Below are 27,328 nucleotides of genomic sequence, written 5' to 3'. Positions count from 1 at the left end.
ACACAGGTGAGACTTGAAGTAGGGCAAAGTTCAAAGGCTCTCAATTGCACCTACTCAGAAACTGAAGATAGGACTGTAGACATCAAACCACACCAGCAAGCCAACTGTTGTGGGTCACTGCAGATAACTTAAGTGATGGCTTTAGGATTCCTACATAGCAGAGATGTAGGGCAGCTTTCTGAGTGGGAAGGCAGGATGAGGGAACAGGTCTTAAAGCTGCATTTACATAGCAGCTCTTTACACAAATTGAGTAATACTAATTGTCTATATCAGTGACTGCAGTGCCAGTGAGGTCTGTGAGGATGCTAGTGCCCATTCTTCTTTGATGCTACCCAGGCCCTGAGGCCTGAAATAATCGGGAGGCTTTCCAATTCATTGGTTTCAAACTTGAAGCCAGACTGATCTAATCTCTTAAAGTCCTCAGAATATACAAATTACTACTACTGAGCCTCAGATAATCTTGAAAGGGTGCCCAACCCTGAACTGGTCTTTGCTTCAGCCAAAGACTGGCAGAGGGGCAAAAATTAGCAGACGTTGGGAATAGGAGATACAATGCATTCCATGCTGAAGAGAGTGTCTGTCTGTGCATTAGAGAAGATTGAAATACAAAGGACACTTGTGACATACCCTAGGTTGTCCCATATTTTAGGGTCAAACTCAGAAGCACACATAAATGCACTTGTATAACACCCATGATTTCCTATGCTTACTTCCTAGTTTTAGGATAATAACACTGAATTGTGAAGTCTCTTACTGACACCTACTGATTCCGTCATTAACTACCTTCTCTTCCTGAGACATTTTCCCCATCCCCCGATACACGAATGATCACACAGACACACGGACACACTGTCCAACTGACCTGCTCCTGCCCCGCCATCATTAGAAAGGACTCTTTACAAACTTCTCCCAGCCTTTCACTTGTATCTTACTCCCTTACTTGCCAATTTTTGGGACAGTAACCAGTAGCTTCACCCTCATCTAGATGGAGAGAAGTAGGCAATTTGTTTACTTCCTTTTTGCCTTACACGTCTTGATTACAGCATTGTCTTCCAGCAGTTTTCTGGCCACACTCCTCCTCCTGGTGCACAGAGGCACTGCAACCAATACCAACCTACATATAATCAACCATAAACTTATGTATGTAAGAAAATACTGCACATAAATTAAAAGATGAGAAATAGCCCAGGGGAAAGAGTTAGTGTTCTTACTACATAAAGAACACCTACAAGTCAACAGGGAAAGAGACTAACAAGTCAATAGAAAAACTGATAGATTACAAACAAGTAGTTCCCAAAGTTTGCTCAGATGGTATCAGCAAAGGCCAGAATTTTAAGCCATGTCTGTCTAACTCCACAAAAGGACAATTTGGGAGGGAAAAGGTAGGTTATGAATTGGAACGTTTTGGGTGTGTGGTCATATACATTTATTGACTTTTTTATTGCTATTTTAAAATGTAATTGTTTTATAGTGGTGGAAAGAAAAGAGCAAGAATTCAGTCCTGGTTGAAGTTCCTTTTGTGAAAAGTGGTTCTAGAAGCTGGAGAAGAGGTGCAGGAGGCAGAACCAGAAGTAAAGTCCAGAGAGAAACTTAGTTTTTTTCCTGAGGTTTTCTAAGCACACCTTTTTAACATGAGCCCAAGAGAAAGTGGTTTATTGTGTAGCACAGTTTCATACACTCCAGTGTGTTTGTTGTTATTACTACTTTTCGGTTTCTCCAAGATTGGTCTCATTAGCATAGCAGATTGTGTTTTTAGAAGATGTGGCTACAACAATCTCTCCCATTCTGCATGTGCTTCTGGAACCGTGCCCCTCTCCCATTCAGAGTTCAGAGGCAAACTCCATGTCTCCTCCCCTTGGGCGAGTCTCTGTGACTGCCCTGACCAGTAGGGGTCTGCGGAGATCACGCTGTGCCATGCACTTCTGCCTTGTTCTCCTGGAGCCTCAGTGTTGAAACCCAGCCTCCATCCCGTGAGTAAGCGCTGACGTCACTCAGAGGCCCGCATGGAGGGGCGCCACGCTCCTTGGCTACAGCAGGATCCAACTTACCAGCCACGTGAGTGACCCGTCTTCAATGCGGATGCTTCCGGCCCCGTTCAGGGGCTTCAGCTGATGCCAAATGCTGCAGAGAGAAGTCGTCCAGATTGAGCCCTACCCAAATCGCAGATTCATGTGTAAAACAAATGAGCGCTCTTCTTTTAAGCCTCTGTGTTTTGAGGTAGATCGTATATCAACTGATAAATGTCATGATTAGAACAAATGATCAGAGATTATGGTGTGCCTACCGTAATATCACACTAGTTTCATTTACTCATTCAATTTATTTTGTACCAAGATCTTTGTGCAGGGGATTCAGCAGTGATTGCGAGAGGTAATGTTCCCTCCCTGTCTCGGTGGAGTGCTTTCCGTAGGGAGTGCCAACCGACTATAAACAAATTAACAAATAGACTTTAATTGCTAGGTGGTAGTAAATGCTGTGGGTAAAAAGCAGGATATTTTCAATGGAGTGGTCAGGAAAAGGCCTTTCTGTAAAGAAGACAATTGAATGGAGGCCTGAGGGAAGTAAGGCAGCAGCACATCAATGACTAGGGCATGAGCAGTCAAGACAAAGGGCATAGTGAGTGCTAAGGCTCTGACCGGTGTGGCTGAGAGGCCAGCACTTTGGAGTAGAAAGAGAAAGGGACAGAACGAGAAGTGAAGTCAGAGAAACATGGGTGGAGGGTGGTCAGAGCACGTAGGGCTTCAGAGAATGTGGTGAGAACTTTGGCCGTTGGAGGGTTTTGAGGACAGGATTTTTAAAAGATCAGCCTTATTGTATAGGAAATTGTAGGCGTGCAAGGTTCGAAGCAGATAGATGTGTTCATTGGTTAACGCAATGATCCAAGTAACAGATGATAGTAGCTTGGACCAGGACATGAAAAGTGATCAGATATTTTATATATGTACATATTTAAAGTATAGCCACTAGGATATGGATGTGAAACTTGATTAAAAGAGGGGCAACAAGTATGACCAAGGTGTTTTTTTTTGTTGTTTTATAGCAAGTACATGTAATGTATTTGTCCTGTTTCCTCTGTTGGAGATCCGGAATCGCTCTGTGTATTCAAACACTCATACAAAGTGTATGATGTCAGTAGCAAATGCCATTCAAGACACTAGGCCTTTAAGCATGAACTCTCCAAGATGCTGACCCACACAGAAATGCAGGAGTGAATCAGCATTGTGACTGTCACTTTGAAGTTGTCTTTAACATATATATATAACATATATTTTTTTTTTCAATATTTCATTGAAAAAGTTGACCCAGGAGACAGGGAGGATCCAGACGTTGGCTTTACTGTCATGTACTAAGGGGAGATTCAGTCACAACAATTTATGTTGTTTCTCCCAAAAAACTTAATGTCTTTCATGTGTATATCTTGGATCCTCCTTATATGCCCAAAGTAACTAAAGAAGGGGACAGATTTTATTAGTGTCATTTAATAAGTGGAATCCCAAAAGCATTTATGGAGTTTGTATTTTAAGAAAACAAAGACAAAATAGGATTATGGTCACTTTTGATGATTCCAGGAAAGCTATAGAAACATCATTTTAATTTCCAGGCAGGTTTCTTACCACCGAATACACTCCTAGTCAACTGCTTCTTGCCCTTTATTTCAGAACCTCCTCCATGTTGTGGCAATGAGAGATTTTTAAGGCAAGCTGGATGGATAATGGCTGTTTTTAAAGCAGCACTGACTTACAAAGGTTAGTAAGCCCTAGACTTTTCTAACTTTTTCTTTTTTTTTAATATATTTTATTGATTTTGTACAGAGAGGAAGGGAGAGAGATAGAGAGTTAGAAACATCGATGAGAGTCATCAATCAGCTGCCTCTTGCACACCCTCTACTGGGGATATGCCTGCAACCAAGGTACATGCCCTTGACCGGAATCGAACCTGGGACCCTTCAGTCCCCAAGCCGACGCTCTATCCATTGAGCCAAACCGGTCTCGGCTCTAACTTTTTCTTAATGACTTCCTATAAAGCTAGTCTCCAGGAAACCATCTAAATATTGCTGAATCATTTAAATATTTCCACTTTCAGCGCTGAACTTCCCGGATTCGTCTTGAGATTGCTTCTTTAGGCTTCACAGGCTTCCCCCCATTTCTAACAGTTTGGGCTTCACCTGGCAAACAAGACGGTGCCCGTTAGCTCACACTGATCAGATTTCATAAATCATCATTTTCTGGAAGTTTGCAGTGCTTCAGATTCAGCCTGATAACTTAGAAGACAATGAGTTTTCGAGCTGCAGTTTCACCCTTAAAAATTTTTTTCACCTTTATTTTCAAACAAAGTTAATGGCAGTCTAAGCCAGTGGTCGGCAAACTCAACGGAGTGGCAAACTGCGACTTGTGAGCCGCGTGTGGCTCACGAGTCGCAGTTTGCCGCCCATTGGTCTAAGCTAAAGAATATTTACATCACAGTCCAACAAAAATACATAGTGGTATATTCCAAAGTGAAATATGCACATGCATTGAAATTTTCAGAGCATGAGATCTCTCCTTTAGCACAATTTGAAGGCAGGCTCAGAACCAAAAGCTGCACTGCTGATAGCCACCTGCGTTCCACTGTGACCGGCTGTGGCATCCATGTCTTCATTTGTAAAACAGGGATAATAATATAATCTACCAGAGTAGGTTTGAGACTAAATAAGATAATGTAATCAATGCTTAACATAGACTCTGACACAGTAAATTCTCAATAGAGATTCGCTATTTCTAATATATTAATAGAAATTTCCATTCACTGCCTCCCTGGTCAGGTTTGTGCGTTTAATGCTACAGAGCAGTCCAATGGGAAAGGGGCTCAAATTCTGTGATCTTTAGTCTTCCATTTGACCCAGCCAGGAGGGGTCCTTGGCCTGGCACTGCACTTTATTAATAAAACCCCCCCTATCACAAACACATGAAAAGTAAATGTATTAAAGAATGCACGGGGATGGCTGCCTGTGTCACTAGGACTTGGCATTCCGCTCTGACCAGAAACCCTAAGCATCTGCCCTGATAACCAACACCTCCCGGCCCCAGAGAAATGCTACCCACGTTTCTTCTGCTGTGTCCTTGAAACAAAAGGCCTTTGTGTCTAAAGGCCATGAGGCTGTGGGTTTGTGCTGCTGGTGGCATTTGAAATGGACACTGCTTTGGAGTGCAGGAGGATTTCAGAAATGGAAATTTTTTAGGTAAGAGGGAAGAAAATGAGCTGTCAAATCCTTTCTTTCTGAAAACATGAATGCAAAAGATTCTCGAGTAATGAAGTTCCAGGGCTGAGAAAGGCCAAGCCTCCATTTTCTTGTTTAATCTCTATGTTCCATTTCCTGGTTCCAGAGGTATTCGCCGTGTTCAAACAGACTTGATGTAGAGAAGACATGAGGTCCTGGAGAAGAGTAAAGTGAAACAACAGAAGGTGCTCCACTAAAGAGCAAACCGGTCTTTGGCAGAAAAATGAACTATGAATTGGTGCTGCACAGTTATTTGATATGTAATATTGCTTACTTTTAATAATGTGAGTACAAGTGTTCAAAACCCAAACAGATCTAAATTATTATTATTTTTTAAAAATATATTTTATTGATTTTTTACAGAGAGGAAGAGAGAGGGATAGAGAGTTAGAAACATCAATGAGAGAAAATCACTGATCAGCTGCCTCTTGCACACACCCTACTGGGAATGTGCCTGAAACCAAGGTATATGCCCTTGACCGTAATCGAACCTGGGACCTTTCGGTCCACAGGCTGACGCTCTATCCACTGAGCCAAACGGGTTTCGGCAGATCTAAATTATTAAGGGGTTAATATTCTAGATTAAAAAAAAAATTTTTTCCCCCTAAATTGAATGAAAGCACATGAGAAATAGTCAACAAATGTAACATTTTAATGAAGTATAAGAAAATGAGAACACGGAAACAAAGTTTGCATGACTGTGAGATAAAAAATTAATGTACAAATACACCGAACACTAGGACATCAGCGTCACTGATGGTGGAGTGAGAAAACCTCTCACTCTCTCCCCTTAAAGTTACAAGTTGAACAACTATAATTCAACAAAGAATCGCTACTCAACAAACATGGCTAAGAGGTCGGTGCACGGAGACCTCTGAATGTGGATGTGTCAGGGCGAACAAGGGAGGCAGGAAGGGAGGAGAGGGAGAGGCAGAGGCACTCCTGTGCTCACTGCGGCCCAGGCCACAGCCGTGGGGCGTCAGGTTGCACCTGAAGAGGCCAGAGGGGCTGCGGCAGCATTGCGGCCTGGGGCTGAGCCCAGAGACGGGCGGGCAGAGAAGCGGTGGGAAGGGTGGACGCTGCAGTAGAGCAGCCGCCCTAACCAGGGGACCAAAGAAAGCCTCAGATGTGCAGACCACCCTTCCCCCGGCCCCCCTCTCCCCGAAGATCTTAAGGCCCACCCGGCTCCAGCTGATGCAGCTGCAGCGCAGGGGTCAGGTTTCAGCCCTCACTCCGCAGCCTGGAGACAGAGGAACCTTCCAGCCGGAGTAGCTGGTACACGTGGCACTTAACCCCAGTGGAAAAAGCAAAGCCACAGAGGCCCGAAAGCGCTCGCCCAGCCCTTCCTTCCCCAATCTATCGCAGCCAGAACCCACTAAAGGCCACTGGGGCGACTCAGATAGTGCAGTGCAGCCGGCAGCCTCTGGTGGCAAGGGGAACTTCAGCCCAGAGCCCGACACTGGCCACATCCCACCACAGGGTGGTAGCCTGAGGCCAAGCAGACATCGGGGAATACAGCCGGGGGCATTTTCAGCAAAAGGCAACACTGCCCCACTAGTCTCTTTAGAGCAGGTAAGAGAAAACAAAAACTTGCGCTATACCGCCATCTACTGGAAATCTAAAGAAATACATCTGCATATCTCTGTTAAAAAGCAAACAGAGAGATTACAATTTCTCCAACGTCCGGACAGAGAAATAATCCGTGAAGTACCATAAATACCATGATAACAAGGCAGCTCAGGAAAAAAAAAGAAAAAATATCCGGAAAATAAACTCAAGGACATGGAAGACTGTGACTTAAATGACAGAAAATTCAAGATTGCAGTTCTGAAAAAAAAAGATAGGAGAAAACTCAAAGGCAGTCCAATGAGCTCAGGAATAAAATCAACAAAAAGTGGTACTTTACAAAAGAGATTGGAACTATAAAAAAAGAACCAAACAGAAGTTTTGAAGTAGAATATCAATAAATGAGATGAAGAATGAATTAGAGAATTTAGGAAATAGAACAGATCAGATGGAAGCAAGAATTATTGATTTTGAAGATCGAAATCTAGAAATGACTCAGGTGGAAGAAGGGAGAGAATTGAGAGTTTAAAGAGAGAGAGAATAAGAACTCTATTAGAAAAAGACAATGTAAGAATAACGGGAATACTAGAAGAAGAGAGAAAGGAACAAAGAGCCTATTCAAACAAATAATTCATGAGAACTGCCCAAACCTATGGAAATAACTAGACTCTCAAATACAAGAAGCTAAGAGAACACCTAGTTATCTCAATGCAAAAAGATCTTCTCATGGAACATTATATTAAACTGTTAAAAGTTAGTGACCAAGCCAAGACCGATTTGGCTCAGTGGACAGAGCGTGGGCTTGGGGACTGAGAGGTCCCAGGTTCGATTCCGGTCAGGGGCATGTACCTTGGTTGCGGGCATGTCCCCAGTGGGGGGTGTGCAGGAGGCAGCTGATCGATGACTCTCTCTCATTGATGTTTCTAACTCTCTATCTCTCTCCCTTCCTCTCTGTACAAAATCAATAAAATATTTAAAAAAAAAAAAAAAAGTTAGTGACCAAGAAAGAATTCTTGGTTGGAGTGTTGTCCTGATACAGGATAGTTGTGGATTCAATCCCCAGTCAAGGCACACATAAGAATCAACCAATCCTGTATAATAAAAGCCTAATATGCATATCAACCTAACAGTGCAACGACCAGTCGCTGTGACATGCACTGACCACCAGGGAACAGATGCTCGATGCAGGAGCTGCCCCCAGCCTGCAGGCCCCAAGCCAACCAAGGCAGGTGCCAGCGGCGCACCCTAATTGCCCCACCAGTCACCCCACAGATCAGCCCTAATCACCAGCCAGACCCAGGGGCCCTGCTCCACAATTTCGTGCATCAGGCCTCTAGTAAATGCATGAATAAGTAGAATAACAGGTCAATGTTTCTCTCTTTATCCCTCCCCCTCTAAAGTCAATTTTAAAAGTTTTTTAGGCTGCAGCAACAGCAGTATACTAAGAGTAAAGTTATAACATTATAGGCTTACATCAAGAAACAATGAAAACCTCCTCCCAGCTGGTGTGGCTCATGTTTGAGCATCGGCTTATGAACCAGGCGGTCACTGTTCGATTCCTGCTCAGGGCATAGGTCTGGGTTTCATGCTTGATGCCTAGTGTGGGGCATGCAGGAGGTAGCCGATCAATGATTCTCTGTCATCATTCATGTTTCTATCTCTCCCTCCCTTTTCCTTCTTTTTTAAAAAAATATATTTTATTGGTTTTTTACAGAGAGGAAGAGAGAGGGATAGAGAGTTAGAAACATCAATGATAGAGAAACATCGATCAGCTGCCTCTTGCACACCCCCCACTGGGGATGTGCCCACAATCTAGGTACATGCCCTTGACCGGAATTACAATAGATCTGGGGCCTTTCAGTCCACAGGCCCATGTTCTATACTAGGGGTGTCGAACTCAATCAGAGAAGGGGCCAAAATCTAAAATCCAGCCTAAATCGCGGGCCGAATGGTTTACTGAACAGTCATAAACTGTCATTGTGATGGAAACGCAGCGGAGTGCAGTGATGACAGCGCGGTGCTGGCCACATTGCAAGGCCTGGCAGGACGGATTTGGCCCGTGGGCCTTGTGTTTGACACATGTGTAGCCAAACCGGTTTCATCTCCCTTTTCCTTCTAAAAAAAAAAAAAAAAGAAGAAAAAAAAGAAAGAAAAGAAATAAGAAAAATCTCAAACAGCTTAACATTTCATCTTAAAAAACTTGATGTCCTCACTGTTTAATTCTACCAAACATTAAAAGAAGATTTAATACCTATCCTTCTCAAACTCTTCCAAAAATTTTGAAGAAAAGGAATACTTCGTAACTCATTTTATGAGGCCAACATTATTCTGATACCAAAACAAGGCAAAGACAACACAAAAAGAAAACTATAGGTCAATATATCTGATAAACATAGATGCAAAAATCCTATCTAATAAAAGAATGATATGCAAATTGACCATCACTCCAACACACAAGATGGCTGCCCCCATGTGGACACAAGATGGCTACCACAAAATGGCCGGCAAGGGAGGGCAATCTGGGCCAGCAGTGGAGGGCAGTTGGGAGGACCAGGCCTGCAAGAGAGGGCAGTTGGGGGGGGACCAAGCCTGTAGGGGAGGGCAATTGGGGGGGACCAGGCCTGTAAGGGAGGATGGTTGGGGGTGACCAGGCCTGCAGGGGAAGACAGTTAGGGGCAACCAGGATAGCAGGGGAGGGCAGAAGAAAAGTACCTCAACGTAATAAAGGCCATAGATGACAAACCCTCAGCTAATATCATACTCAACGGTGAAAAACTGAAAGCTTTTCCCTCTAAGATTAGGGGCACATGTGGAGGTAACCAGGGAGTACATGGCTGGGTGGAACAACAAATCTCTCCCTAAAAATAAATAAATAAATAAATAAATAAATAAATAAATATTAAAAAAAAATAGATGGTGGAGAGAAAATTGGAAAGTCACATGCAAAAGATTGAAACTAGACTGCTATTTAGCACCACAGACACTTTGAGTGGTGAGCACACAATACAATATACAGATGATGTCTTATAAAACTGTCCACCTGTAACATATAACCAAGTAACCATAAATAACCAATGTTATCTCAGTAAATTTAATTTAAATAAGCAAATCAATAAACCTAAAACTAATTTCCATACACATTGTTTTCTGACCCTGATAGTGCATAGCCTGATTGAAAAGACATTTGAACAAATTGAGCAGCATATTGCTATTTTTGTTTCCTGTACATACTCCAGCATTTAAATATTGGAAGAATAACAAAACCTGCATGATATGATATTACGTAAGAGTGAGTGAAAATGGCAATAAAAACAATAGTGATTTATATGACAATATCAAATATTTAGTAATGGTTTCAGTGAAAACAGTAATTTGTTATTTATGGCACCATTACATTGTTTGAATTTGATATGGAAAAATTATTGTCTATTCCCAAGTCTAAGTATTGCTTTATGAGTTTTATTTAAAATTCCAGTTTCTCTTGCTTCAACACAGCAAAATTTCTCCTAAATAAGATTAATAAATATTATTTAAGGACCACAATGACCTAAAAAGGGTTGTCCAATTTGGCATTACTATCTGTAGAACATATATGATGTGATGTCTTGGTTATAACAACATAGAGGTTTTGCTGAAATAAAGATACAAAAAGAAGCTTAAAAAATATTTTTAAAATTGATTTCAGAGAGGAAGGGAGAAGGAGAGAGAGACAGAAACATCAACGATGAGAAAGAATCATTGACCGGCTGCCTTCTGCACGCCATTTGCTGGGGATCAAGCCCACAACCCAGGCATGTGCCCTGACCAGGAATCGAACCATGGCTTCCTGGTTTATAAGTTCACCCTCAACCACTGAGCCATGCTATCTGGGCCTAAATGAAACTTTAATGAAATAAATATATTATAATGAATTGGAATGTCTTTACGTATTTTATTAATCATTCAGACATCAGTAGCCTATCAACAGAACACTCAGACATGCTTAATCATAATTATGTGGGTAGTCCTTGATAGTCTTCTGATTCTTGGTCCTATAAAACCATAGCTTTACATTTTTTTTTAAAGAAACAAAGATTATTCTTTCATTGAAAATATCTCATTTATTTTTTTACAGAGAGGAAGGGAGAGAGATAGAGAGTTAGAAACATCGACGAGAGAGAAACACTGATCAGCTGCCTACTGCACACTGCCTACTGGGGATGTGCCCACAACCAAAGTACATGCCCTTGACTGAAATCGAACCTGGGACCCTTCAGTCCACAGGCCGACGTTCTATCCAAACCAGTCAGGGCAAGGCTAATTTTTTTCCCTTCCCTAGATAAAAGTACAGGTTTAAAATGTTTCCAATGGATTAATATCAATAAAGGGGATCTTACCATAAAGTAGTTCACCCTACATGCTACCCTTCATGAATAAGCATAAATTAATGTAAAGCAAAAAGCAGTTGTAAAGAGCAAACATTAGAATATCTACGAAAGTCAGTGGCTTCAATACAGAACCTGTGGATTAGGGCAATAAGCAGATACCTCAAAATAATAATATATGATAACATCATAGGAATCTTTTAAGATTTTGCTGTTAAATCGCTACCAGAACTTTATAAAGGTTCCTGTTTTCACAGAATTATTCTGGGATTTATGTGCCAGGGTGGTGACTTCACACGCCATAATGGCACAGGCGGCAAGTCCATCCATGGGGAGAAGTTGGAGGATGAGAACTTTACCCTGAAACATAGAGGCCCTGGCATCCTGTCCATGGCAAATGCTGGGCCTAACACAAACGGCTCCCAGCTTTTCATCTGCACCGCCAAGACCGAGTGGTTGGATGGCAAGCACGTGGTCTTCGGCCGGTGAGAGAAGGCCTGGATATTGTGACGGCCATGGAGCACATTGGGTCCAGGAATGGAAGACCAGCAAGAAGATCACATTGCTGACTGTGGACGACTCCAATAAATCTGACTTGTGTTTTATCTTCAACACCAGACCATTCCTTCTGTAGCTCAGGAGAGCACCCCTTCACCCTGATTTGCTTGGAATGTTCCATAATCTTTGTGCTTTTGCCAGTTTATTGGGTTCCATCATTTTCTTACCCCTTTCCAGTCTAGCTGGATTACAGTTACGTTTATGATTATAAAATAAAAACTAAACAGTTGTCTGTCAAAAAAAAATCACTACCAGAACTAAAAATTGCTGGTTTATTTTCTATTTATATGTGTGACACAATGATAATATATGTATACATATAATATCTTAATTAAAAAATGGAAAAAAATATGTGTGACATATTTGATAAAACTGAGTTTACTTTCATTTCAAATAATAAAAGAAATATTTCCCACTCCAATAGAAATCAATGTTTTATTTATTTTCCAATTTATTTTTTTAATCCTCACCCAAGGATATTTTTCCATTGATTTTAGGGAGAGTTGAAAGAGAGAGGGAAAGACAGAGAAACAGAAATGTGAGGAAAACACATCAATTGGTTGCCTCCTGCATGAGGCTGACCAGGGTCCGGGCAGGGGAGGAGCCTGCAGCCACAGTACGTGCCCTTGGCTGATTTGAACCTGGGACCCTTTGGTCTGCAGACTGACGCTCTATCCACTGAGCCAAACCAGCTAGAGCAATGTTTCATTTAGTAATTTGAAATAATTTCAAAATCACAAATTGCAAGAGCAGTACAAAGAATTTCCACATATTTTTTCCCCAGATTCCACATTGTTAACATTTTAACACATTTGCCTTATCATTATCTTTGTTTTTACAGACACACATATATGTCTATATACATACAGATACATGGTGTCCAAAAAATGTATACATACACTCTGAATAATAATAAAGGCAGTGGTTATTAAAATACATTTCATTTTCAAAACTGAGCCATCAGCTCAGTTAAAGTGTATATACATTTTTGGGGAACATCCTGTATATGTAATTTTTTTCCTGAGTCACTTGTTGAGAGTAAGGGATTATTGTTCATTCCCAAGTCTAAGGGAATGAACAATGGCAGGAAAGAATCTTTCTTAAATTTTCAAAAGCCTGCCAACAAAGATGGATTGGGACCCTTTGCCAACAAAGAAAGATTCTTTTCCTCCCATTATGCAGAAATAATGCCCATTACTCCAAAATAATCCAGAGTGTGTTTCCTAAAGAACACTCATACATAACCATAGTGTATTCATCAAAATGAAATTAACATTGATCTATTACTATCTTCTAATCCATAGACTCCATTCAGATTTCACTGATTGTCCTGAGAATGTCCTTTGTACAAAAGAAATAAAAAGCCTTCCTTTTTCTCTGTTTCCTTTCTTGTCCAGGCTGCATTCTAGGATCACACATTGTATACCATGTCGCATCACTTTGGTCTCTTTCAATCTGGAATATTTCTTTAGTATTTCCTTATCTATCATGATTTTGTCATTTTTTAAAAAAATCTATTGATTTCAGAGAGGAAGGGAGAGGAGAGAGAGAGAGAAACATCAATGATGAGAGAGAATCTTCGGTTGGCTGCCTCCTACACACCTCCTACTGGGGATGGAGCCTGCAACCCCAGCGTGCGCCCTCACCAGAAATCCAATCATAACCTCCTGGGTCGATGCTTAACCATTGGGCCACACTGGCTGGACAATTTTTGTCATTTTCAAAACTACTGAACTTTGTAGAATGCCCCTCAATTTGAGTTTTGTTTGCAGTTTCCTCATATATCAGATTAGATTATGTAAATTGGGCACAAAATTCTGTGTTCTTGTCAGTATATCACATCAGGAGGAATACAAAGTTGAATTGACTCGTTATTGGTGATTTTTCACTTTTACCACTTGAACAAAATTCGTTGGTCGAGGGTGCTTAACAGGTTTCCCCTGGCCCCTGGGGTCACCAACTGCCCTGGCTGAGCCAGCCATGTTAGCCACAAACGCCCAGCTGCAGCCAAGGGAGAGAGATCCGTAAGGTTTAAACGTTATTGTTACAAATGTTTATAAGGTAGGAAGCAGGTTAAAGAGAATGCAACATATTTGATTTAACATTGTGTTAGTTTGTTTCATAACTTTTAAATATTCAAATGAATGGTATGTGGGCCTTCATATGTACTTTTGCCCGAAAATACGCTAATGTTAGGATTTTTCCTTCCTGATGTTTACACCTTCAGTGTAAGCAAGGCCTGACCAAGACGTGTCGCACCCGTCCTAGGCTAATAACTTGATGAACTGCCAAAGTAAAGGTCTTCAAGTATTTTCTATAAATGCAAATTGTAAAGCCCGCCAACGAAGATTGAACCTCACGTGGCTGTGAGGAGTGTTTTAACATTTCTCCTCGATGGCTCTGCTGACATTGGTCAGAGCGGATTCAATGGACATTTTTTTCTGGTTATATGAGGAGTGAAAGTTGAAACCAAAGTAAGAGGCATCATGATTCTGATTTATTCTAGTTCTTGTTTGGCAGATCCTTCTCCCAGCTTTGACAGTGAGCAATTTACACACTGATTCTTTCCTGCCAGATTAAAATCTTGCATTTCCTTCTTCCAAGAGCAAGCTTAAACCATGGAGGATGGATATATGGTTAAAATTCATTCTTTTTTCTTTTTTTATTTTTATTTTATTTTTTTGAAAAAATTAAACTTTTTTTTTTTATTTTTACTTTTTTATTTTTTTATTTTTTACAAACCCTTGTGTCAAGGGCTGACTTTCAATAGATTGCAGCGAGGGAGCTGCTCTGCTACGTACGAAACCCCGAAAAATTCATTCTTATGATGTCATTATTTTAAAGTTTGATTCAGTAGAGGCAGCAGATATTCATAGACTTGCATTTTAATTAGTATCCAAATAATTCCCATGCAATAGCCCACAGACCACCTGTGAAATACTGTTAGGTGAGGGAATACTTTCTATTGAGGTGTTTTTGTTTTTTTGTTTTTTGTTTGTTTGGTTCTTAGTCTCCATGTGGAAAACTGGAAAATGACTTACTACAATTAATTTTAAAAGAATAAATTCACGGTTTGGCTCAGCGTCAGCCTTCTGACTTAAGGGTCCCAAGTTCGATTCCGGTCAAGGGCATGCACCTTGATTGCGGGTACATGCCCAGAAGGGGGTGTGCAGGAGGCAGCTGATGGATGTTTCTCTCTCATCGATGCTTCTAACTCTATCCCTCTCCCTTCCTCTCTGTAAAAAAAAAAAAAAAAAAAAAAAAAAAAAAAAAAAAAAAAAAATCAATAAAAAAAATATATATATATTTTAAAAAAGAATAAATTTAAGAAAAAGACAAAGAATAAAGTTAATCTGACTAGATCACAAGGATGGAGGGAGGGAAAAGGAATGAGGTGGCCAGAGGTCAGGGAAGGCGCCAGAGGTAAAGAGGCAGGAAGGAGAGAGCAGTAGTTCTCTTTACCTTTTTACTGAATGCCAGCACCGTGCTAGGGGCTGGAGATTTAAAGGTGAACTGGAGAGCAGGGCCCCATCCTCTGGATGTTTACAAATCTAGGGCGGGGTGACGCAGGTACGAAGGAGCCGTAGGAAAAGTGTGTGTGTGTGTGTGTGTGTGTGTGTGTGTGTGTGTGTGTGTGTGTGTGTGTGTGTGTGTGGGGGGGGAGGGTGTCCTAACCCAGGCATGGAGGGCTAAGGCAAGCCTATGTTCTGGACCGGGGCGAGTGGGTAGTCCAAGAGGTAGCGTCCTTCCTGGGAGGTGGGGGATGCCGGGAGGGCGGGGGAAAGGGAGAGAGGGAGGAGCTCCAGAGAAAATTCCTTCCATTTAATTGCTAAACCTTTTTCCTGCTTACAATGCTAATAGATGTTTATGAGACAACTTCCTAGGACAGAATCCTTCGTTACTGCTTACCGTCCACCCCAGTCGGATCATCAGCCAGGAGGAGCATTAGGATTTGCTGCAGCGCGACGAAGGCCCGTTCGGTCCTCCCACCAGCAGGGGGCGGCGCGCCCCGCGCCTGCCGGCAGGAGGACCTCTCTTCTCCACGTCGCCTGCGTGACCGCCGGCGCTACATACTGCGCCTGCGCAAGGGGCAGGGCCCTTTTCCCCCACCGGAGTTAGGCTCGGCCTGCAGGTCTGTGGCAAGCCGCGGCCGTGGGGCTCTCCTCCGCAGGATGGTGAGTGGGTATCCCGGTCTCGGGACTGCAGATGGATGGGGGTCCCCTCACCTTGCCCTGGTGCCAGCTTAGAGTTGGTCTGGCGCGGCGCAGGGGTCGGATGGCGTCAGATTGCAGCTCGGTCCCGGTCGGGCAGCCGCTCCCAGCATGGCCTTAATGGCTGCCGCCCAGCTTTGGGGGGAAGGGGGCGGACGAAGAGAAGGAGCTGAGGCGGCTGATTGAGGGGGTGGGGGCCGGGGGGTTTAGGGGACGGGCTGCGGGGGTGCAGCCGGCTCGTCCGAGGGGCCCCGAGGGCGGCGGGCGCGGGAGCTGGCCTGCGGCGGCCTCGGGCGAGCTGGGGGAGGATGCCGGGTGCAGACGGGCCGCGGCCGCGCGGACCCAGCCCGGCTCCGGCTGCCTCGTGGGGTTCCCGGGAGGGGGATGGAAGGGCACAGAGGGCTTAGGGACGGTGTGGTCCGGAGGTTTGGAGAAGGCGCTTATCGGGCCTGACAGACGGGAGGTAGGAAAAGGGGTTTCCGAACCTGAATGATGTGAGGCTGGACTCGACAAAAGTGGCAGCTACCCAGATTCACTTGAAATTCAAATGTTACTTTGTTACGACTCAGATGTCAGAAGTATCATAAGCTAAAACATGTTAATAATCTTCCTTAAAGGGGTTTGTGAAAGTCGTCAAGAACAAGGCCTACTTCAAGCGATACCAAGTGAAATTCAGGAGACGGCGAGGTATGGGCAGGCGTTCATGTTCACAATGTTAAAGGAATCTGTTCTGCAGCGGAATAGACTTTCTTTAAAAAAAATTTTTTTCCCCCTTCTCTTCAGAGGGTAAAACTGATTACTATGCCCGGAAACGCTTGGTGATCCAGGATAAAAATAAGTACAACACACCTAAATACAGGATGATAGTTCGCGTAACCAACAGAGATATCATCTGTCAGGTAAGAAGCATCCCCACCTCCCTGCGCCTGAGAAGCTGTACTTGGGGAACAAAAAATCAAAACACACGATGCATGAGATTGTTCATCCCGTGTGGAGCCCGGCACTCCAAAACCATTGAGTTCGTTCTTTTCCTGTTTGTGGGTCTTAAATTGGAGCCTGGGCAGTTGGTACTTGAAAAAATACTGGCTAAAGATCTGCCTCCTTTGGCAATCCTGACCCAGTTTAATCCCACTTATTCTTTTTAACTGGGGGACGGGGATTAGAGGGATTTCTGTTACTATTGCCATTTTGTAGGGGAGGGTGGTGTGGAAGGCTAAGTTTGAGACCAAGTAGAAGGTTCTGGCCCATCCCAGCCCCCATAGAGTGGCAGGCTTTGTCATGGACTGCTTTACATCCTTGCTGCTACTGTGTGCAGCCTTACACTGCTCTTTGAAGAGGTGCTTGTTGGGAAGGTTAAATTATACTTTTAAGATTGTCCTTATTCCTGCTTGTTGTTTGAAGTAGGTTTTAATTGTTACATGTGACTTCTTCTACAGAAAAGACCTCTAGAAAGTGGCAGTGTGTTCCTAGAAGATAATTTTCTGGAACTTGATGAGGGGGGGGGGATTTTTTTTTTAATTGATTTCAGAGAGAGAGAGAGAGATTGAAACATCCATGATGAGAGAGAATCATGGATCGGTTGCCTCCTGCAAGTCCCCCACTGGGGATTGAGCCCACAATCTGGGCACGTGCCCCCGACTGAATGGAACCTGGGACCCTTCAGTTCGAAGGCCAACGCTCCATCCACTGAGCTAAACTGGCTAGGGCGGGGAAATTTTTTTATTTGATGTTTTTGGGGCCTTTTTGTAGGAGGCAAGCACACCTGTTTTCTGGGCTCACTGATTTGTGGTTGTGAAGGCAGTGTGTCCCTCCATGCCTAAACACTAGGTGTCTGGATCATTATTGGACTTAAAATGTCCTTAGTTCAAAAGATGTTTGAAATTAGGACTTCGTTTTCCTTTTCAAAGTGCCTATAATTCACCAGCTAATCTAGCTAAATCTTTTCAGCACGGAAGGAACTGGAGTGTAATTTATTCCCAAGGCAATTCAGTATTCAATGTCCATGTGGTGATTTTAGCTTTAGTCACACATGTTTAGACTCAAATCTATCTGATACAGTTGACCAAGACATAATTAGTTGAAGGTAACTGGGTTTAACAAAGATTTTAAGTGATGCAGAACTGTGTCCAGGTTTTTTTCTTCAAGTTCTTTGAATACAAAGGCATTTAGGACAAATAGTAAAAGCAGATGACTAACCTGGTTTTTCTCTTCTACAGATCGCTTACGCCCGTATAGAAGGAGATATGATAGTTTGTGCAGCTTATGCTCATGAACTCCCAAAGTATGGTGTGAAGGTTGGCCTGACAAATTATGCTGCAGCATATTGTACTGGCCTGCTGCTGGCCCGCAGGGTATGTACAGGATTACTTTATGATTGATGTATCTTGGAATTGACTTATCACTTGGCGTTATTGGAAAGAGATGTTTACTCATGGATGAGAGGCCCTCAGCTGTTGGGTCAAGCGAGTGCCCGGTGTTACCCTGCTGCTCCTTACAAGAGCATCATTAGGAAAGATGCTTTTATAAATACAAGCTTTGAGACAGCAGTACATTTTCTAATAATTTGGGGGGACAGTTTTCCTGTTTGTTGGGTATCTAAACCAATAGACTCTCCTGCAGTCTGTTGGATATGGCAGCCAGTGGTAGCCAGCAGCCACATGTGGTGGTTGAGCACTTGAAATGCTTCTAGTGCAACTGATGAACTGAATTTTTAACTTAAATTTGAATGGCCACTTGTGGTTCCTTAGTGGCTACCTTATTGGACAGATCTACCAGGAATCTTCTGACCAGAAGCGTACGTTAAAAATGCAAACTACTCCAGACCTTCAGAATTTGTTTTAATAGGATGTTCAAGTGATTTACATGCATGTTAAATTTTGAGAAGCAATGTTTTAAACTTGGGCTGCATTTCTGTGTGTGTGTGTGTGTGTTTTGCTGTTTTTGTTTTAACCATCTTTACCTTTGGGTGGCAGCATTTCTTATAACATGCAGAAAAGATGAAAATGTGACTTTGCCTTATTTTTTCTCGGTTGCTGACCTTGTTTTGCAGTGGAACTGTTAAGCATGCATCATTGTTGGGGATCCACATCTTCATTGGTCATAAACATGTTTGAGTGGGGGTGGGTAACATTGTCTTTATAATGAGAGCAACTTGGTGCAAAGGCACTCCTTTTTAGGCGCTAGGTGCTAGCAAGGAGAGGTGCTTATTAACAATGTATCAGACACCACAGAAGATGTCTTCAACGCAGGGTCCTGTTCCTCAAAACTACATATAACATTTAATGTTTGGCTTTGAATTGTAGCCATATGTGACTGAAGTAATGTGATTACCTCCCTGGAGTAAATTTATTTATTTACTTAAAATATATTTTTTGTGCCGAAACCGGTTTGGCTCAGCGGTAGAGCGTCGGTCTGCGGACTGAGGGGTCCCGGGTTCGATTCCGGCCAAGGGCATGTACATTGGTTGCGGGCACATCCCCAGTAGGGGATGTGCAAGAGGCAGCTGGTCGATGTTTCTCTCCCATCGATGTATCTAGCTCTCTTATCTCTCCCTTCCTCTCTGTAAGAAAATCAATAAAATATATTTTTTAAAAATAAAAAATATATATTCTTTGTGATTTCAGAGAGAAAGGGAGGGAGCAGGTAGAAACATCAATGAGGAGAGAATCAATCATTGATTGTCTGCCCTCCTGTGTGCCCTGCACTGGGGACTGAGCCTGCAACCCAGGCATGTTCCCTGACCAGGAATCAAACTGTGACTTGGTTCATAGGTCAATGCTCAACCACTGAGCCACGCCGGCTGGGCCTTCCTTGAGTAAATTTTAAAAAAGTTATGTATATCCTGATTGCTGCACAAATCAAATATGGACATGTAGCAGATTAAGAAGCTATTGAATAACGTTTCTTTTTGTAGCATTTAAAAATTTATTATTTAAAAGTAGATTAGGATTAAGGGATAGAAGAAGTTTTTTTGTCAGAAGTCATTAAAGTTGTGACGTGAGATGTAAGAGTTGTTGGAGTATATTCAGACAGGTATTAAGACTGGCTTCTTTGTTAACAGCTTCTCAATAGGTTTGGCATGGACAAGATCTATGAAGGCCAGGTGGAGGTGACTGGAGATGAATACAACGTGGAAAGCATTGATGGTCAACCTGGTGCCTTCACCTGCTATTTGGATGCAGGGCTTGCCAGAACTACTACTGGAAATAAAGTTTTTGGGGCCCTGAAGGGAGCTGTGGATGGAGGCCTGTCTATCCCTCACAGGTAAAATAGTATCCAGCGCCTCATCGCTTGGACTCCAGTACTTGCTGTTTCTAATTAGTTGGACTGTGGAGATTACCGAGTTAAAGTAATAGTAGCTCTCGTTGTGTGCCCACTAGATGGTAGGCACTGCAAAGGGAACCTGGCAGGACTCATTGTACAAGTGAAGAGACATAAGTGATTTATCCAAGGTTTTAGAGCTAGTAAGTGGAAGGGTTGGGGTTGAAGCCACTAGCTTTTATGTGTGATTTTTGAGTATCTGTAGTTATGTTAGAGGGCATCTGTGTGACGTGGAATGAATCACTCCCATGTACCCTGAGGCACCACTAAGAAATTCTAGGATTTGGGGGGAGCAGTTTTGAAATCCTTTTTTATGATGAGAACTAACTTTATGGTGGTGAAATGCCTTGGTTCATTTAGTGCACATGTGTCAAACACAAGGCCCAAGGGCCAAATCCGTCCCTCCAGGCCTTGCAATGTGGCCCGCACCACGCTGTCATCACTGCACTCCGCTGCGTTTCCATCACAATGACAGTTTATGACTGTTCAGTAAACCATTCGGCCCTCGATTTAGGCTGGATTTTAGATTTTGGCCCCTTCTCTGATTGAGTTCGACACCCGTAATTTAGTGGTTTGTAAAGGTACTATGCTATGATTTTCTAATCTGAAATTGAGAAATTAGCTGCTGAATGATGATATCCCACTGACTGAGCAGTCAGTAGTTGGTCCTTCGGTTGCATATGATGCAATTAATTGTTTCAAGACGGGACTGATGGCAGCTATAAAATAAATTCCTGCTAGTGAACGGATTTAAATCAACATATACTGAAATGTGAAAAACTTTATTTTAGTACCAAACGATTCCCTGGGTACGATTCAGAAAGCAAGGAATTCAATGCGGAAGTACATCGGAAGCACATCATGGGTCAGAACGTTGCAGATTATATGCGTTATCTAATGGAAGAAGATGAAGATGCTTACAAGAAACAGTTCTCTCAGTATATAAAGAACAACGTAACCCCAGACATGGTAAAAATTTTTAACTAAACATGAATGTATGGTTCATTTATGGAACTAGGTTTACTGCTTGTTTTTTTTATGGATACATTATAATTATTTAGTTTTATTTCAGGTTAACAGTTAAGAGTTTAATATGGGCATGTTCGTAGGTACAGACAGAATTGTATAAGCTGTCCTTGGCTTAAAATGAGATTGGGATGTTAAACACCGGGTAGGCTGAAGGATAAGATAGTATGAGCTAGACTTGTCAGTATGTTTTTAGGAATCTTAGATGCTGAAGGATGGCAGGTTTTAAGTATCGTAATCTAAATCTGTGGTGGCTTTTATTGAGTTTGGCTGTTCTGTATTTCTAGATTTCATAGGAATCTACCCACTCTGGTAGGAGATGCTATTTACTAAACTTCATTCCTTTTGAGACAATGGAGAAGAAAGGTGCTTTCTTCATAGCAAATAAGTGCTATGTTCTGGACTTTCTGAATGTCTCAGGCACACACACAGATGTACAGATTTTTTTTATTGATTTCAGAGAGAGAGAAATATCAATGAGAATCACTGATTGGCTGCCTCCTGCATACCCCTTTGTGGGCATCGAGCCTGTAACCGGGGCATGTGCCCTTAACCGGAATCAAACCCATGACCCTTCAACCCCCAGGCTGATGCTGTATCCACTGAGCCAAAATGGCTAGGGTGAGATGTATAGATTTTAACCTTAGTTCTGTGTGATGCTGAATTAAAGGGAACAATGTTTGCAAAAGTGAGTTTAATGTTGGAGAATTGATCACTCTTTTTTTTTATATATATATATATATATATATATATATATATATATATTTATTTTTTTTTTAAATTGATTTTATACAGAGAGGAAAGGAGAGAGAGAGTTAGAAACATCGATGAGAGAGTCATCGGATCAGCTGCCTCTTGCACACCCCCTACTGGGGATATGCCCGCAACCAAGGTACATGCTCTTGACCGGAATCGAACCCGGGACCCTTCAGTCCCCAAGCCGACGCTCTATCCATTGAGCCAAACCGGTCCCAGCAAGAGAATTGATCACTCTTAATTGTGTCTCCAGAGCTCTATTAATGCATTGGAGTAATTTATGATAGCGCCAGTTTTGAAATTGTAGTGAAAGCATAGAACACAGAAATCACACTAACACTAGACCCTGGCTGGCATGGCTAATGGTTAAGATGGTCAGCCCGTCTTACCAAAAGGTCAAGAGTTCAATTCCAGTTCAAAGGCATGTGTCTGGGTTGCAGGTTCATCCCCAGCCCTGTTCAGGGTATGTGCAGGAGCCAGCTAATTGATGTTTCTCTCTCAAATTGATGTTTCTCTCTTCCCTCCCTTCCTTTCTCCCTCTCTCTAAAAATCAAGGGGGAAAATATCCTTAGGTGAGGATTAACAACAACAAAAATATTATGCTGAGTATTATAAAACTATCACAAATACAGATTTATATATAAAATAGGTGGGTTATATTAAGAAATTGTTAGATTTTTTTTCTTTGATATAGCTTTGGCTTTTTAAAATATAATTTTATTGGGAAAAGATTACTTTGTGTGCTTTCTACACAATGTAGGGCTGGTTAAGCACATAGGTTGAGTTTGGTTTTTTAATATATTTTTATTGGTTTCAGAGAGGAAGAGAGAAACATCAATGATGAGATAATAGTTGATTGCCTGTTTCCTGCACACCCCCTCCTGGGGATGGAGCCTGCAACCTGGGCATGTGCCCTTGATCAGAATCGAATACTGGACCATAGGCACACCAGCTAGGGCTAGGTTGAGTTTTGAACTAGGAAAAAGATAGTTTTATATTAGCTATGTAGGTGCATGTATTTATACATGAGTATATTCCCTTATTATTGATACCATCCTTGTTCACTCCTTGACCTTCTACTGATTCTACCTGACCTTCAATTAAAATTTTTTTTTATTTTTATTTTAGAGAGGAAGAGAGAGAAATATTAATGAAGAGAGTGAATCATTGATCAGCTGCCTCTTGCACACCCCCTAGTGGGATCAAGCCTACAATCTAGGCATGTGCCCTTGACCTGAATTGAACGTTGGACCCTTCAGTCTGCAAGTCAGTGTTCTTATTCACTGATCCAAACCGGCTAGGGCAACCTGCAGAATTATTTTCCCCGTAAATCATTTCTTGCTCTGGTCATGTTACATATGACTTGAGACTTTTCAAACAGTCTGTTTTCAGGTATCTTTTTCCTATGTCGATTTCATGCTTCATCCAGGACCACTCTTTGTCTAATGTACTTTCCAACTTGCTCATTAAATTTTTTTAGATATATTTTATTTATTTATTTATTTATTTATTTATTTTTTTACAGAGAGGAAATGAGAGGTATAGAGAGTTAGAAACATCAATAAGAAACATTGATCAGTTGCCTCCTGCACGCTCCCTACTGGGGATGTACCCCCAATTACGGTACATGCCCTTGACCAGAATCGAACCTGGGACCTTTAGTCTGCAGGCCGACGCTCTATCCACTAAGCCAAACCAGCTAGGGCACTTGCTCATTAATTTTATTTATGAAGGTATCTTTCCTATGAGTGCATACCAAGTCCTATGCAGACATCTGACAAGTCTAAAACAAGAAGTGGTCTTTACCTAAATTCATGGTGTTGTCTACAAAAATGGTTGTATTTCTTGCTCGTCTAATCTTTTGAAAAAAATAAACTGGGCTGCTTAGATTTTTTTTTTTTTAATTACAAGTGAAGTCATCAAATGGGTTTGTTAAATACAGTGGAGAACTGTATTAGACTGCTAAAAGAGGTAGAGAAATTAACTTTCAAAAGGGATTTAGGTGGTTGAGGTCTTACATAGTGACCAAGTTTTGCATTGGTTTCCACAAATGCGTGTAGTAATCATGTTCTCTCCACATTCTTTATGGGGCTGTAATTTTTATTATATTTTGATAATGAGTACTCAGTTATTTTATATCTGCTCTTTCATGAGTGGTTTTGCATAGAATCAAGTCATTTACAGTTGACTCTTGAACTTTTTTAGTATAGAAGATGATGCTCCAACCAATCGAGCCAACTACGATAGTCAAGTCCCCCATAAACTATCCTCACTTCAGTGAAAAGATTTAGGTCAGACAGCATTTTAAATGAGCATAAAATGTGTTTGTACAGAAATCATTTTGCTCTAAACTTTGAATGACTTACAAACTATACCCGAAGTCCTCAGAAATACATGCAAATTTCTCTTCAAGAAAAAGTTGAGCTGGGCCTGCATTGCACAGTGGTTGAGCTTTGACTGAACCAGGAGGTTACTGTTCAGTTTCTAGTCAGGGCACTTGCCCAGGTTTCAGGCTTAATCCTCAGTGTGGGGCGTGCAGGATGCAAACTAGTCAAGGATTCTCATAGATGTTTCTCTTCCTCTCCCTCTCTGACCTCTCCGAAATCACTAAAAATGTATTAAAAAGTTGAGTTGAGTTTTGTGTATAATGTCAACTCATATTACCTATGGTAAAAAAAAAAAAAAAAAAAAAAAAAAGGGGGGTGGAGGGTTGGGATTTCTTAGGAAAATAAATTTAGATTACATTTAGAAGTTTAAGTAGATATAGACACTGACCTAGTTTAGTGCCTTTTGAGAATCCGGCTTAGAAAGACAAAATAGAGTAAGTAATAGATTACGGTATGTTACATTATTGTTTAGGGCATAGGAAATGAAACCAAGTACTGTTTGCTTTGCTTTGTTTCAGATGGAGGAGATGTATAAGAAAGCTCATACTGCTATACGAGAGAATCCAGTCTATGAAAAGAAGCCTAAGAAAGAAGTTAAAAAGAAGAGGTATGCATCTTACTGTTTTCTTTTCAAGAAAGAGAGGTTAGGAATGGTTCCAAACTTGCCTTGTTTCATCTTAAGTGCAAACTCGATCACTAACTCTGCATGATGTTGCAGAAGTGAAGGGAACCAGGTTTGCTAAAGTAATTGTGGTGATAGAAATGTTTTAGCCTCAGAAGCTACTGAGGTGGTTCATTCTATCCTAGTACAGTGTAACTAAACATCAAATAAACACCTGCTTATTTGCTTTTTGGCACTGTGTGGTAATAGGACAGTATCACAAGTTGAGGGTTGGGAAAATTAGCCTAAAATAATAAGTGCTTGTATTGGAAATCTTACTACAAATAAAACAAATCTCTGTCCTCTTTAGCTGTATTTTTAAGATAACATTTCTGTCTCTCTTGTTTTGTAGGTGGAACCGTCCCAAAATGTCTCTTGCCCAGAAGAAAGATCGGGTAGCTCAGAAGAAAGCAAGCTTCCTCAGAGCTCAGGAACGGGCTGCTGAGAGCTAATAACCAAATCACAATTTTCTATGATTTTTCAGAGACAATAAACATATTAAGCAAACAGCTATTTCTGTGTTGAGCTCTTGTTAATGAAACTGTAGGAAATACCCTGAAATTGGCAATATTTTTCCTCAAGAAACAAGTATAGATTTTTCCAGAAAAAGATGTCTTGCGTATCTTCTCACACCTGCCGTTTGGGCTTCTGTTCTCAAGTCTGACAAGCAACATACCAGCCTTCCACTAGGAAATATTTCTTTCATTGTAACCAGATGATTAATAGGAAGAACGGTACCTTCAAAGTATGTAATTTTTAAGTAATCAAAACGTGTTAATCTGTGGGTTTAATTTTTGAAAGGAAGCTGACAGATGAAGGTCACATAGCTAAGATACTTGAATCAGAATAAATCTTTGAGCAGAAAATACTGGGTCTTCTCTCTAAAAGATAATTTTATGGAGATGTTGAAGGGTACGTGGCCAGATCTGAATAAAAGAGAGGAGCAAATTTTTATATATTTAGTTTATATGAGAAAATGATTGATGAATAAATTTATGTGCCTCTAAAAATAGCCCTTTGGTCATTTGTTTGAAAGTGTCAAGTTAAGTTCTGATTTCAGAGTCCTTTTAACCTGTTAACCGGGGAGTTCCCTTTTTAATGACACAACCTGTAATGGGCGCGGACTCTCACTAGGACGTCAGTACGTCACGCCCGGAGGATGTAATTTCATATTTTTTTAAATTTATACTTAATGAAAATAAATGAAATATATATATGTATTTTTATATAAAGCCGAAGCTGGTTTGGCTCAGTGGTGGAGCATCGGTCTGCAGACTGAAAGGTCCCAGGTTCGATTCCGGTCAAGGGCATGTACCTTGGTTGCGGGCACATCCCCGGTGGGGGGTGTGCGAGAGGCAGCTGGTCAATGTTTCTCTCTCATCGACGTTTCTGGCTCTCTATTTCTCTCCCTTTCTCTCTGTTAAAAATCAATAAAATATATTTAAAAAAAAAAAAAAAATAAATTTATACTTAATGAAAATAAATGAAATATATATATGTATTTTTATATAAAGCACAAAGGAAAATACAAAATTACAAAAAAAAAAATAGAAAAGAATACCGACAAAAAGAAAAAATGGACACGTCGAATTAAAAAATTATAAATTTTACAAACGATAAAGATTACAAAAAATAGCCGAAACCGGTTTGGCTCAGTGGATAGAGCATCAGTCTTCGGACCTAAAGGTCCCGGGTTCGATTCCGGTCAAGGGCATGTACCTTGGTTGCTGGCACATCCCCAGTGGGGGGTGTGCAAGAGGCAGCTGATAGATGTTTCTCATTGATATTTCTAACTCTAACCCTCCCCTTTCCTCTCTGTAAAAAATCAAAATATTAAAAAAAAAAAGATTACAAAAAATATATACCGTCCCTCTCAGGGCGCAACATTTATTTCAAGGACGTATTCATACGTCCTATCGGTTCCCGATATTGTTTACGTTTGGCGTATTTATAGGTCCCGCTTGGTTAACAGGTTAATGCCTTCATGACAAATTTAAGGTAAATGGATCTGGAGAGGGTCTGTGGCCTTAAGTTGGCAGGCTGATACCAAGATATGGACCATTTGAATGTTAGGTGGAAAGCTCATCCATTTTCATGTCAATTACATGTTGCTAAGTAAAACACTATATGTCTCAGTGGATAGAGCATCAGCCTGTTGGGTCCCAGGTTCCATTCTGGTCAGGGGCAATTACTTAGGTTGCAGGCTTTTCCAGGCCCAGGTC

At 41.5% G+C, this 27,328-nt stretch overlaps 1 protein-coding gene, 1 long non-coding RNA gene, 2 other non-coding genes and 1 pseudogene across 6 annotated transcripts; 4 read left to right on the top strand and 1 right to left on the bottom strand.

Annotated features, from left to right (window-relative positions):
* The first annotated feature begins 11,415 nt into the window (after nt 1-11,415).
* On the top strand, nt 11,416-19,366 carry LOC118722577 (annotated as a pseudogene).
* Nucleotides 15,769-25,619, top strand: RPL5 (ribosomal protein L5). 3 transcript variants are annotated; one of them, XM_036444216.2, is made up of 8 exons: nt 15,769-15,920; nt 16,574-16,643; nt 16,740-16,855; nt 18,173-18,307; nt 20,017-20,219; nt 21,068-21,245; nt 24,967-25,052; nt 25,459-25,619. In XM_036444216.2, exons 1-8 carry the CDS (start codon nt 15,918-15,920, stop codon nt 25,556-25,558), a joined length of 891 nt encoding a protein of 296 aa, XP_036300109.1. In that variant the 5' UTR covers nt 15,769-15,917; the 3' UTR covers nt 25,559-25,619. The 3 variants fall into 3 exon arrangements, with proteins under 3 accessions (XP_036300109.1, XP_036300110.1, XP_036300108.1); XM_036444215.2 differs by having other exon boundaries at nt 15,770-15,920; nt 24,964-25,052; XM_036444217.2 differs by lacking the exon at nt 18,173-18,307 and having other exon boundaries at nt 24,964-25,052.
* LOC118725069 lies at nt 20,901-20,996 on the top strand. Its single transcript, XR_004989817.1, has one exon. It is a non-coding gene; the product is annotated as a small nucleolar RNA SNORD21 (small nucleolar RNA).
* LOC118725089 lies at nt 25,127-25,259 on the top strand. The gene has a single exon (XR_004989836.1). It is a non-coding gene; the product is annotated as a small nucleolar RNA SNORA66 (small nucleolar RNA).
* Nucleotides 25,448-27,233, bottom strand: LOC118722579. The gene is made up of 2 exons (XR_004989049.2): nt 27,077-27,233; nt 25,448-26,170 (listed from the first exon to the last, which is right to left on the bottom strand). It is a non-coding gene; the product is annotated as an uncharacterized LOC118722579 (long non-coding RNA).
* Between the last annotated feature and the right edge of the window lie 95 nt (nt 27,234-27,328).

The sequence above is a fragment of the Pipistrellus kuhlii genome, unplaced genomic scaffold (assembly GCF_014108245.1).
Source record: "Pipistrellus kuhlii isolate mPipKuh1 unplaced genomic scaffold, mPipKuh1.p scaffold_m20_p_2, whole genome shotgun sequence".
Classification (NCBI taxonomy): Eukaryota; Metazoa; Chordata; class Mammalia; order Chiroptera; family Vespertilionidae; genus Pipistrellus; species Pipistrellus kuhlii.
The sequence above is the reverse complement of the archived record's forward strand: the minus strand, read 5'-3'. Positions and strand labels throughout refer to the sequence as shown.

Excerpts from the sequence above, each read along its gene's own strand:
- RPL5 (XM_036444215.2), top strand. Across the intron at positions 16,856-18,172 it reads ACAGAGATATCATCTGTCAG|ATCGCTTACGCCCGTATAGA; the intron begins GTAAGAAGCATC and ends TCTCTTCTACAG. Across the intron at positions 18,308-20,016 it reads GCCTGCTGCTGGCCCGCAGG|CTTCTCAATAGGTTTGGCAT; the intron begins GTATGTACAGGA and ends CTTTGTTAACAG.